This window comes from Herpailurus yagouaroundi, unplaced genomic scaffold (genome assembly GCF_014898765.1).
Source record: "Herpailurus yagouaroundi ecotype Mexico unplaced genomic scaffold, PumYag 199, whole genome shotgun sequence".
NCBI lineage: Eukaryota > Metazoa > Chordata > Mammalia > Carnivora > Felidae > Herpailurus > Herpailurus yagouaroundi.
In genome coordinates this window covers 19,287,301-19,300,027 of record NW_024412430.1, presented here as the reverse complement: position 1 = coordinate 19,300,027, position 12,727 = coordinate 19,287,301, and the positions used below count along the sequence as shown (strand labels likewise).

At 53.7% G+C, this 12,727-nt stretch overlaps 1 protein-coding gene across 3 annotated transcripts in view; it reads left to right on the top strand.

Annotated features, from left to right (window-relative positions):
* Positions 1 to 12,020, top strand: part of SYK (spleen associated tyrosine kinase) — an 84,147-nt gene extending 72,127 nt beyond the window's left edge. For all 3 annotated transcript variants that reach the window (XM_040449526.1, XM_040449525.1, XM_040449527.1), the window contains 3 exons: positions 3,801 to 3,941; positions 4,636 to 4,748; positions 10,207 to 12,020. In XM_040449526.1, coding sequence (XP_040305460.1) covers positions 3,801 to 3,941; positions 4,636 to 4,748; positions 10,207 to 10,279 — 327 coding nt within the window. In that variant the 3' untranslated portion in view covers positions 10,280 to 12,020. The remainder of the gene's footprint in view (positions 1 to 3,800; positions 3,942 to 4,635; positions 4,749 to 10,206) is intronic.
* The last annotated feature ends 707 nt before the right edge of the window (positions 12,021 to 12,727 follow it).

Here is a 12,727-nt window from a genome sequence, read left to right as displayed (position 1 = left end):
CCGTTCATGCTCTGTCTCTCTCTGTCTCAAAAGTAAATAAACATTAAAAATTTTTTTTAAAAAGTTGCTGTACAACAAAAGAAACAACAGAGTGAAAGTCAACCAATGGAATGAGAGAAAATATTTGCAAACCAAGGCATAAATATTGAAAATCTATAAGGAATTCATACAATCAATAGCAAAAAAGTACAATAAAACAAAAATCGTATTTTAAAATGCACAAAGGACCTGAATAAACATTTTCTATTCTTTTTCTGTATTTCTGTAACCAAAGAGGACATACAAATGGCCAACAGGTACATCTAAAGGATCACAAATCATCAGGGAAATGCAAATCAGAACCACGTTGAGATACCACCTTACACCTGTCAGAATGAATATTATCAAAAAAATAAAAAATAACAGGTGTTGGTAAGGATGTGGAGAAAAGGGAGCCCTCTTGCACTGTTGGTAGGAATGTCAGTTGGTGCAGCCAGTATGGAAAACAGCATGGGGAGCCCTTAAAAAATTAAGAATAGGACTCCCATGTGATCCAACAATCTCACTTTTGTGCATTTATCTGAAAGAAATGAAATCACCATCTAGCAGAGATATCTACACACTCTCATATTTATTGCAGTCATTACATACAATAGGCAAGATAAAGAAACAACCTAAATATCAAACAATGGATGAACGGATCAAGAAGACGTGATGTGGTGTGTGTGTGTTTGTGTGTGTGTGTGTGTGTTGGTTTAAAATACAGATAACCACATGGGATACGTCAACCATAACAAAAGGAGGAAATCTGCTATTTGCAACAACACGGATGGTCCTCGAGGGCATTATGCTGAGTGATAAGCCAAACAGAGAAAGAGAAATACTGGATGCTTTCACTTATATGTGGAATTTAAAAGCCAAACTCACAGAAACAGTAGATTCTGGTTGTCCGGGACTGAGGGGTAGAGGAGATGAGAAGATGGTAGTCTCAGAATGTAAACTTTTAGTTATCAGAGGAATAAATTCTGGGGGTCTGTGTTTGGTATGGTGCCTGCAGCCTATAGGACCATGCTATATATATACGTGGAAGTTGCTACAAGAATAGATCTCGCATGTTCTCCCCACAACAACAAGCAATGGTAATTTTGTCAGATGAAGGATGTGCTAAGTAACCTTACTCTGGTAAACATCTTGCAATACCTGTGTGGCTCAGTCACCGTAGCGTGCATCTTAGAAGCGGCACGGAGATCACGCACTCCTGAAAAGACAGAGACGTGGACCATTTCTTTGAGAAGACAGGGTGAAATGGAACAGAATCGAGAGCTAAACAACGTTACAGAGAAATGATACTAATGGAAGCACATCTGTGCGTGACAACGTGACCTTGCGCCGAACACAAATGCCCTTTGATCCTGCAGCTCTGCCCTGCACGGGGCACAGATACACACGGCCAGTAATGTTCGTTCTAGAATGACGTGTAATAGCAAACATCAGGAAACTGCCTCATGGTCTCTCGGTAGGAGGCTGGTTACATCAGTCGTACTAGATTTATAGGAGGCATGCAATTAACTCTTCTAAAAGTGACTATTTGCGCGTGCTGATGTGGAAATATATCTACAACACGTGCTTGAGCAGCACCATTAAAAAATGAAGTGCAAAACATACGCTCCTAGCTTTTCCACCTCCAAAAACGTATATATTCCCTCTCTGTACTCGTATGTAGATTTTTCTGGAAAGATTCAGGACAAACTACCAAACACGGCCGTCTCCGTGGATGAGGATTTGGAATTGGTGGAGAGAGATTTACCTTTTTGATGTATATAGGATTTGTCAAAGGTTTCCTTTGTATCACCTCAACATTAAAATTAAGACCAAAATAACACACGAGTATATTGTTCGCAACGTTTGAAGTCAGAATCTAAAAATAATGCGTAACATGATTGAGATGGAAGTGTAATCAGTGTGTCGTTTAGAGACGGGCCATGGTATCTGTGCTCTCAGGCCGATGTTCCCGGGCTGTCCCCTCTCAACCCACCACCTCCCTCCCCACAAGGGTGCTTGTGACGGTTCCGTCCACAGGACGTAGCAGAACTTACGTGCGCCAGACTCCAAGCCCTAGAGTAAAGGGTTTCGCGGGGCACGATTCTGATCTGTTTACTACCACTTGCTTTTTTATTTTATTTTTTTTTATTATTTTTGAGAGAGAGAGAGTGTGTAAGCAGGGGAGGGACAGAGAGAGAGGGAGACACAGAATCCGAAGCAGGCTCCAGGCTCCGAGCTGTCAGCACAGAGCCCGATGTATGGCTCGAACTCACGAGCCGTGAGATCATGACCTGAGTCGAAGTCGGACGCTTAGCCGACTGAGCCACCCAAGTGCCCCTACCACTTGCTTTTTGAAATTAGAAAGTTTAGAGCATTTTGGGGGCGCCTGGCTGGCTTAGTCAGTGGACCATGCAACTCTTGATATCAGGCTTATGAGTTCGAGCCCCACGTTGGGTGTAGAGATTACTTAAAAATAAAATCTTTTTTTAAAAAAAGTTTAAAACAGATTTTAAGCAATATTTGCAATCTGTAACAAAATAATTAATGTCGGCTTAAAACCATGGACAAAAACACAGTGATAGTTAAAGATGCTACAGCCCAGTATTTCTTGGAGCATGACCATGGGATCTTGATGCTTGACTCTTTGCATGTTACAACAAGCTCCATGAAATATGAGTCACCCAGGAAGAGGTGAGAGAAAAAAGACAAAAAGGTACAAGAAATACGGTCTGAATCTTAAAACTATGTACTTAAATCTAGGGGCGCTTGGGTGGTTCAGTCAGTTAAGTGTCTGACTTCGGCTCAGGTCATGATCTCCCTGTTCGTGGGTTCGAGCCCCGCATCAGGCTCTTTGCTGACAGCTCAGAGCCTGGAGCCTGCCTCGGATTCTGTGTCTCCCCCTCTCTCTGCCCCTCCCCTGCTCGTGCTCTCTCTCTCTCTGTGTCACAAAAATAAACAGTAAAAAAATTAATATTTATTTAAATCTTAAAAATGTAAGATTTAGTCATAGTTTTAAGATCCAGACCAAATACATACGTGCAAACATGCACACGGCATTTGGGGAGTCATTGTCTTTTCTTCTTTCTTTTTTTCTTTCCTTCCTTCCTTCCTTTGTTCTTTCCTTCCTTCCTTTCTGAGAGAGACAGAGCATGAGCAGGGGAGGGGCAGAGAGAAAGAGAGAGAGACAGACAGGATCTGAAGCAGGTTCCAGGCTCTGAGCTGTCAGCACAGACCCTGACGGGGAGCTTGAACTCACGAACCACGAGACCATGACCTGAGCTTAACTGACTGAGCCACCCAGGCGCCCTATTCTTGTTTTTCTTAACGGTGGTTAATACACATAACCTAAATTTGACCATCGCAAAGTGTAATGTGAAGCACATTCCCTGCGGTTACAACCTCTGTCCAGAATTCTCATCTTCCCAGACTGAAACTCGGTCCTCATTAGGCCCTGGCCACAGTTACTGCACTTTCTGTCTGTGACTGGGAGCCCTCTAGGGGCCTCAGGGGGGTGCTTTCACGCAGTATTTGCACCTTAGTGACTTGACCGGGCTTGTTTTACTGAGGATAATGTCCTCGGGGTCCATCCCTGTTGTAACATGTGCTAGAATTCCCTTCCTTTTTAAGGTCCAGTGACTTTCCACCATAGGAATATCGACATGTTGTTTATCCGTTCCTCCGGCGGTGGACCCCAGGCGGGCTCCCGCCTTTTGCTGCCATGAACGGGGGCGCCCGCGATCCTGTCATTAACGGAGTGCCCCCGTCTGCTTTGCCCGCAGGCCCAGACCCACGGGAAGTGGCCGGTCAAGTGGTACGCCCCCGAGTGCATCAACTACTACAAGTTCTCCAGCAAGAGTGACGTCTGGAGCTTCGGCGTGTTGATGTGGGAGGCGTTCTCCTACGGGCAGAAGCCGTACCGGGTGAGCCGCCGCAGCTGCACTGAGCCATCACAACAGATCAGACAGATCAGCCACACGCTATTGCCACGGGACCCATTTGGAAAATCATAAAATCCGGGCACCCTTTCTGAGTCTTGCACGACCTTTTTGCCAGTGAGCCATTAACAGGACCTCAGTTTTGTTCTAAGTTGAAGAGGCAGTATTTGATAACAACTGAACAGTGTATGTGTTTTTCATGACGCGTTACGCCTGGTGGTATGCATAAAACAGACCCAAATCAACATTCATTAGAGTTGAAATAGAAATGATGGCAATTTCCATAACTACATTTGCAGTCCAGTTAAATATTTTAGTTGTTGTTTTTTTGTTTGTTTTTTTAATCCGAATGGCTACATCTCAAAAAGGGCCCATGTGCTGGAACACAGCTTGATGAATTTTCACAAATGGGATGTGCTCATGAAACCAGAGCCCAGGCGATGAAACAGAACAGAACCCCCCACCCCCTGGTTCCCCTTGCACATACAAGCTGTCCCCCAAGGGTCACCCCGTCTGATGTCTAGATCCCGGGTTAGGAGCTCCTGTTTTTTGTACTTTTTCCAAGTGAAATCGCACAGTGTGTACTTCTGTTTCTCTGGGGCGGGGGTAGGTCCTACCTGCTGTTTTGTTGTAGTCAACACCATGTTCACCAAGCTCGGGTATGTTCTGCGTGTTTCAGGGCATGAAGGGAAGCGAGGTTTCGGCCATGCTGGAGAAAGGAGAGAGAATGGGGTGCCCCACGGGATGTCCGAGGGAGATGTACGAGCTGATGAAGCTGTGCTGGACGTATGAGTGAGTACTCGCACGCCCTGCCCTGCGGTTTGTGCAAATGCCCTGGGGCAAATGGGAGGCACCGAAAAGAAGCACCGCCTCCCAACTAGGGACTTGCTCCCTTGTGAACAGAGCACGGTGGGGGTGGCTTGCTTCCTGGACCGTGCACTTGTATTCTTCGATCTAAAGAGTAAGTTTAGGCAGTTACTGTCATCCAGGGGGTCAGAATTTAAACGTAGATAATACCAGCTGGGGGTGGGGGTGGTCACCGCAGAAGGATGTCGGTGGGAGTCTGGGCTGGTGCCGCGTGCCACAGTGGGTGGCAGAGGGGCTCAGTGGGGACAATGTTGTACTCGCCTGGTTCCTGACCACCTTCATAGTGCGGCAAGACCATGGGTGTTGTCCAGGTCACGGGTGGATGGGCCGAGGGAGCCCTTCCCCGGAAGTGACTCAGACCTTGCAAAGTGGCCTGAGTCTGCCGAGTGCGTCCTGCGTCCTGCCTGGGGGACCACAGGTGACGTTGTAGGCAGCTCAGCAGGGAGAGAAGCGCATCACGCCTGAGAATCAGGAAGTGGCCCTTGACCTTGCCCACAGGGGCGGCCTGTGAGTGGGTCGTGGGGAAACCGCGAGCCGTGGCCCCCGTGTCTCTGGCCCTGGCATGTGCCTGGGAGCCCTCGCAGCCCAGACACGATGCGGGTCCACGATGCAGAGGAGCTCACGTACCTGCCACGGGCTTTACCACCTCAGGGTCAGACCTGCTCCCAGATACCCGGCTGATGTTGAGGGATGTTCCAAGTGCTTTCAGATGCCACCTGGGGTTCTCTACCTCCCGGGAGCATCGTCCGCCACAGCCACGTTGGGAGTGGAAGGAATGCCGTCGTTCTCTGGAAGTGACCCAGGGGCGGCCCCGAAGGGAGAGGGCGGAGGTCTCCCAGCCTGCCGCTGCGGACACCATGCAGGGGAAGGGCCTCTGGCGGAGGCCCGATGAGGCCGCTGGGAACGGCGCAGGCTTGTCCTGGCGTCCGGCGCACCCCGCTGGGCCATGGGGACCCCACAGGCTGCGAGGATCCGCTGGGAGCTGACGCCCAGGTCGGAAATGAGCTCACTGCGGCCTTCCTCCATGCACTCGTCCCAGCCTCTGGCCTCAGCGACCTCTCCATCCCGGGGACGCTGGGTCAGGTGACCACCGGCCACAGTCCGAGGCCTCGGGTCAGGCGCAGCCCTGGGGAGGGCACTTGGTAGAAGGGGGCATTTCCCAGATGTGCTCTCCCTCCTGCCTGGGCCTTCCTGTGGAAGCGTTCACTTCCTCGGGGAAGAGCACCCTTTAAGTGATTCTGAGACAAATGGAAAAGCCTCAAATTCAGATAAACTCGCAGGGCGATGGTTGAAGTGAGCACTGTGGCATTTGCTAATGCTGACACCTTTATTTCTGTCGGTTGTCCTGTGTGTCGCCAGTAAGGAGTGCGGGGGTGGGCGGGAGGGATCAGGACGGGTGCGGGCTTAGGGGATGTGCCTAGCGGGGTGAGCGAGGCAGGCGGACGACCAGCTTGGCTCCGGGGTCCCCTCAGCACTGGGCGCGTGGCTCCTGTGACCCGGGCATCAGGGGCAGGCGACACTCTGTCCCCACTGGACACCTGCACACGTACAGCCACTCGCACGGTCTCTGCCGGCTTGGTCCACGGAGGGAGGACGTGCAGGGAGACAGTTGTCCTGGGAACTCACCGGAGCCGTGACAAAGGGAGTCCTGTTCTCTCGGAGGGCTCGACCCCCCCAGTGTCCGTGCTCACCTAGAGGTTTCAGGAGGGTCTGTGTGAGGCCGACGCGCAGGGATGTCTCGTCCCCGTCACTCCGATCCCCGCGTGCTCTCTGGTGAGACCCATGTCGCCCGGAACCAGCCCCAGTATCAGCCGAGTGACGGGAGTGACGACCGCCCACAGCCTGAAATTAGAAATGACTCCTCATCGGTCTTTGATTGCTTTTCCAACAAAGCTGTGTTTCTGAAGGTTGGAGTGTTTCTAGCAGTGACTTGAAACAGGGCAGGGGGTGGGGGTGGGGGCAGGCGATGATCAGAGGCTCAGTCTGAATGTCAGCAGTCCCATGATGCACCACTGAACGGAAAGGCAACGTTTCCTTGGGCGTGGCTCCAGGAGCGGGTCTGGCTACCCCCCGGGGAGACACCTGCCCCCGGCCGCCAGCATCTCTGTTCACCTGGCTGTCCCCTGGGCTCCATGGTGTGTCTGGGGTGGAGAACCGAACCCTGAGTAGGCGGACATCCCTCCCCAGCCCTCCCGCTTTGCAGAGGGGGCTGGGGTGCTCAGAGAGGTACCTGCAGAGGTCACTCTGGGAGCCTTGGTGCACTGTGGAACCCAGGGAGGACACACGGGGAGCGGGGCTGGGGGCTTCAGCTAGAAGGGTTTCACAGACTCCTTGCAGGTCCTGTACGTAGAGATGCCAGAGGGGAAAGGCCTGGTGAATCGGGAGAAGTTGGGGCTCTTCACGCTGAAAAACAGGGCGGCGGCCTAATGGAGAAAAGTCTGGGACATTTAGGATGTCTGAGGTCGGGAATGATCTAGATGGAGCCCCAAGTGCTGCTTAAAGATCAGCAAACACGAGCAACAGGGCGACATTGCCCAGACCATCCTTGTCCCTGGTCCCGGCTGTGCTCAGGGCCAAGTCCATTCCCTCTGAGTGCCCCCTCCCCTGAGAGCCCCCTCCCCGAAGAGTCCCCTCCCCTGAGATTCCTCTCCCCTGAGAGCCCCCTCCCCTGAGAGCCCCCTCCCCTGAGAGCTCCCTCCAGAGCCTCCCTCCCCTAAGAGCCCCCTCCCTTGAGCACCCCCTCCCCTGAGAGTCCCCTCCCCTGAGAGCCCCCTCCTCTGAGCGCCCCCTCCAGAGTCCCCCTCCCCTAAGATTCCTCTCCCCTGAGAGTCCCCTCCCCTGAGGGTCTCCTCCCCTGACAGCCCCCTCCTCTGAGCGCCCCCCTCCCCTGAGCACCCAGGTGTTCACGTGGCCACTCTCCCCACTGGAGGTGCCGTGTGCAAGCCTCCATCCCAGCACCAGGCAGGGGGTCAGCAAGCCTCAGGGAAAGCCCAGCCCCTGCTGGAGCCTGCAGTTGAAGAGAGGGGCGAACAGGCTGCAGGTAAGCCACGAAATTAGTGCATTCTGTTGTGTGTTCGCAGAAGGGGAGGAGTCCGATGGCCTTTCAGGGCTGAGGACACGGCCCAGGGGGACCACACAGGGGACACATGCGTGTGGGTGCTTACTCATAGAAGGAGCAGGTGAGGCACAAGGCTCACGGAGCTTCCAGAACTTGGTGGAGTCGGTGAAGTGAATACAAACGAGCCCTGTACATTCTCCAGGCTTTTTGAGGCTTTTTTGTTTCCATTCTTTCCTCTGTTCTAAACAGTCAGCTACCTTCACCAGTGTGGCTGATAGACTTGTAGATAGATAGATAGATAGATAGACAGATAGATAGATAAATAGATAGATGATAGATACATAGATGATATACGGATAGATACATACATATATACATACATATGTGATAGAAGGATCTAGATGGATGGATGGATGTTGGAGGGATGGACAGATTGATTGATGATGGACAAGGATGACTGATAGAAAATGAGTCAATCAGTACATGACAGATGGATAGAGATGGGTAGGTAGAGAGGACACTTGTATATATTTGTACACGCTTGGACACTTATCACTGACACACCTATGACCCCCCTCCACATACACACCAGCTGACACTTTCCGGGGTGGTTACTACTCTGGGCTGGGGGGAGCACGGGCTGTCGCGAGGCAGACAAGCCACAAATCCACCCCATGTGAGCATGTGGTTGCATATTTGATAGGTGCCGTGCGGCCCCCGTGGGAGGTTGTGGGACCATCTTTCTGCTAGAGGTCCACCGTGGCCTCTGTTAGGGAGTGGAGTTCTGGACGGCAGGATGAGGGGCAGGGGCGCAGGCCACGAGGAAAGAGGGGCCCCAGGCACGAGGGCCCGAGTACAGAAAGCACCCTGAGGCCTGGGGAAGCAGATGCGGGCAGGCGGGGACAGATGGGAAGCTGGCACACGTACAGGACGCTTGGCCACACTCGCTGAAGCCCCACATCATCCTTACTCCCGGGGCGGCCTCTCCCACAGTGTAGAGGAGACATCTACAGCCTGAGCAGGTGTCTGCGGAGGGCCAGCCTGTAGCCCTGCCTCGCTTCCTTCGCTTGGTGCCCGGCTGCTGGGTGGATGAAACCCCCAGAGAAAGATTCAAAGGGGGCTCTGTGCATCTGGGCCCCCATACTTGCAGCGGAATGTTCTGTTTTGCAAAGGTGATGAGGTTGTGCTCTTAGACCGTAGGAGGAGGGAGGCTGTCTGTCTGTCTAGACACAGGTCTCACACATGCTCCTGCACCCGGGCTGGGCCACCACCCCATCTTGAACACAGCCTGGTGGCCAGAGGCATGACCCCCACCATGAAGCCCGAGATGGCCTGTGTCCCCAGCCATGACCACAGACTGCTGATAAGTCCCAGCAGGTCATTATGGTTTTTCCTGGCTCTTAAAAGCTGCAAGCGAAACCATTGATGTTGATGCCGTTTGACAAAACCCGTTTCGGTTCTGTAGAAACCGCTCTCCCTACAGTGGAGAGTGATTCTGGGTCCCCGTGAGCCTGCCCCCCGGCCCCTGTCGGACCTGGAGCAAGTGACAGTTTCAATGTGGACACTTCACCCCGTTTAACCTCAAGCTCTGTTTCCCTTACCGGGCAAACTTACCCGCTGGCATTATAGCCAAAAATCTTGCGATGCAAGCAAAATCAGTTCCACACGGGGATAGATTCTCAAGAGTTTTGAGAACTACTTGCTTCCGGCTGATCCTGTCATATTGGAGAAAGCGGAGGCGTCTCTACACGTTTGTCATATTGGAGAAAGCAGAGGAGAAGTTACAAACTGAGGTCATTTCCCACCCTCAGCAGTGACAGAGAAGTTCGTCTTGTGGGTTTGTGACCGTCAGTGCCCGCGTCTTTGGCTTTGAGTTTAATATGAACCCATATCATCCCACGGTCCCAGAAAGCCCAGAGCCATCTGATGGGGGCAGGGGGAGAGCTTAAATCGTGTCCATTTTTAGCAAGATTATGAGTCCAACTTGAAATATAGGTCTTCAGCCCATTGACCCACTAAGTATTTTTAGGCACGCCCTATTTTGCTGGATCACAGGTCTCTGAACTGGGGGCGAAAGATCTCGGCTCCCCGTGCAAAACGTCTCCAACTTGAAGGTGGACACGAGTCACCTGGGGATCGGGTCCTGCAGGCCACGTGGGCCTGACTGTATTCCTCCAGGGGCTCCTGGTCCCCGGGCGCGCGGGGAGCAGGGACGCGCAGGCTCTAGAGGAACCAGCAGGGGGCGCAGCCACCTCCACTCCACCTGCCGGAGGGGCTTTTGCCACAGCGCGTGGACGGACAATAATGTGCGTCTTCCCTTTCCAGGGTGGAGAGCAGGCCCGGATTCGCAGCCGTGGAACTGCGTCTACGCAATTATTACTACGACGTGGTCAACTAACGGCCCCACGCCCTCCGTGGCCGCCTTGGGAGCAGACGAGGGGTCACAGCAAAGCCAGCCCAGTGCGTGGATTTCGAGAGTTTCCACCTGCGTCTGCTGCCAGGGGAGCCGGCCTTGTGTGGAGCACGCCTGTGACCGTTGTCCCCAAAGCCTGTCCCAGAACACACCCTCCACAAAGCAGCCCCTCCCGGGAGAGCCCGGGAAGAAGGACAGCAGGGTCAGAGGGCCCGGGGAAGGATCCCTTTGTGTTTCTCGTCTGCGCGGTGTGATTTCGTGGCAGGTTACGTTCAGGATCTGTTTCTGCATCGGCAGGTCTGGCAGCCTGGAGGCGTCCAGTGTGCCATTCTCCGCGGCCAGGGGTGCGGCTGGCCTTGCCGTCTGCGGTGGAGGGAAGGGGAGCAGAGGGGAGCTGGCTGCCTCCAGAACTTGGCTCCAACCGGTCCTGCCACCGAAAAGCTGCCCTGGTGACACAAGTCCTTTGACGCTGAAAAAACACAATCCAAGCACGTAGCCAGTTAAAGGGGGTAAAAAGTTTGGAGACGGCATTTGCTCTGTGTGATCTCAGACGGAAGACGCACACCGGCGTGGACAAGGGGGCTCTCGGCACGGACCGGCTTGGCTTCCTTTCCCCTGAAACAGCCTCTCTCCCGCATGCTCTCCCAAGACCGTGCTTTCGGGGGACTAGTAAATAAAAGTCGTGCAGGCGGTGGAGGGCCGTGACGTCTGTCACCGCGGGCCTGAGCACGGACAGACAGCAGGACGCCACGGGTCCTCATCTCCTGAGTGAGGTCCGAGCTCCCCTCCGCCAGAGAGAGGGTGTCACCGGAGTTCCCCAGCCCTTTCTGTGTTCACTGCAGGGGGGGACAAGCCGGTGGCCAAGGCCCTCTAAACGCGAGCCTCCTAAGAGTGTGTTAATTCCTGATAAAGCCGCAGACCCTGCCCCTCACCACAAGTATGCCTGAGTGTGACTTTGGGTTGAAGGTGCGAGACGAGGAATTCTCTGCTAGTTCCCTAGGCATAGTGAACCCCCGAGCAGGGTTTGGGCTTACACGAGTCACTGTTAGGATCAGCTGCCATGGGCTGGATGACGCGGGGTGACGTCTGGACCAGAGGCCCCGGCGCTGAGCTGCGGGTACCCTTCAGGTGCCGGAGCGTGTCTGTCGCGGGGCCGCACGTGGAAGGCTCGGCGACGTGAGCTAAGTCTGGAGGGGAAGGACTACTCACCGCGCGTCTGCCCTGCCACAGGGTCACGCGCACTCCCTGTGCCTTTACCTGGGGGCCCTTGTTTAGCGGGAACAGAGGGGCCTCACGGACGGAGGACAGACAGCCTGTTCTGGCCAGAACCATTTGTCTGCTGATGCCGTGGACACCGCGTTCCCCCACGGCGGGACTGAGGTTTCCGGAAACGATTACTCGTTGCTCCTCTGAGCGTGTCCCCACACGGGCTGTCACCAGCCTTGGTGGCGACTTCACTTCGTCCCCTGCCCGGCGGCCGCCGCTCCGTCTGGATCTGCACGCGTGGAGGTGCCTGCTGGGCTCTGGGGCCCCGTCGCCCCGCAGAGCACACTCGACCAGATCATCAGTATTCTTCCTCCATCTCAAGAACTGCTTTTTGTCACTGGACTTTTTAACTGTGATTTTTTTTTTTTAAATAAAAGTTTTAAATTGGTTTGATGATTCTTTTCGTGGATGTTACTGGAATGTGGTAGGATGCACTCTCAAATAAACTGTTAAACAGCAACTGTGTGTGTGTGTGCGTTTTCTTGTGAAGTTCCCAGTTGCGTCCCGGAAGGATGGACACACACAGAATCCTCGGACGGGTCCGTGAGCTTGAGCTGCAGATGCCTGCCAATGGGGCCCTGGCCAGCCGTGACTGTGCTTGTGGGTTCCACACACGGAGGGCCTGACCCTGACGGAAGAGGGCCTGACCCTGACCCAGAAGTCCCGGCGGGTGCCAAAGCAGCGCTCCGGGGTCACAAGCTCTGTCTTTGTGAAGATTGCTTAGGGAGCACCGGGGGAGCCGAGGAGGGGATTCCGGAGCCCTCATCTCCCCGTTTTCTCCAGGGTGCCACACGCTCACACACTCCCGTACACAAGCATGCACACCACATACACGCCTACACGCTGCTCACATGTGTGCACACTCATACGTGCCCGTGCACACCATGTACACACCTACACACAGCTCACGTTACACGTGCCTCATACATGCACGTGCACACCACGTACGTGTCCACACACTGCTCACATGTACACAGCACGCACCTCCTATGTGCACATGCACGCCGTGTACACGCCTACATACCGCTCAAGTGTACACACGCACATGCACACGCACACACCTAGACACCGCTCACATGCACACACCACATATACACACTCGTGCATCACGTACACGCCTACACACCGCTCGCGTGTACACGTGCACACACTTGCACACACACACCA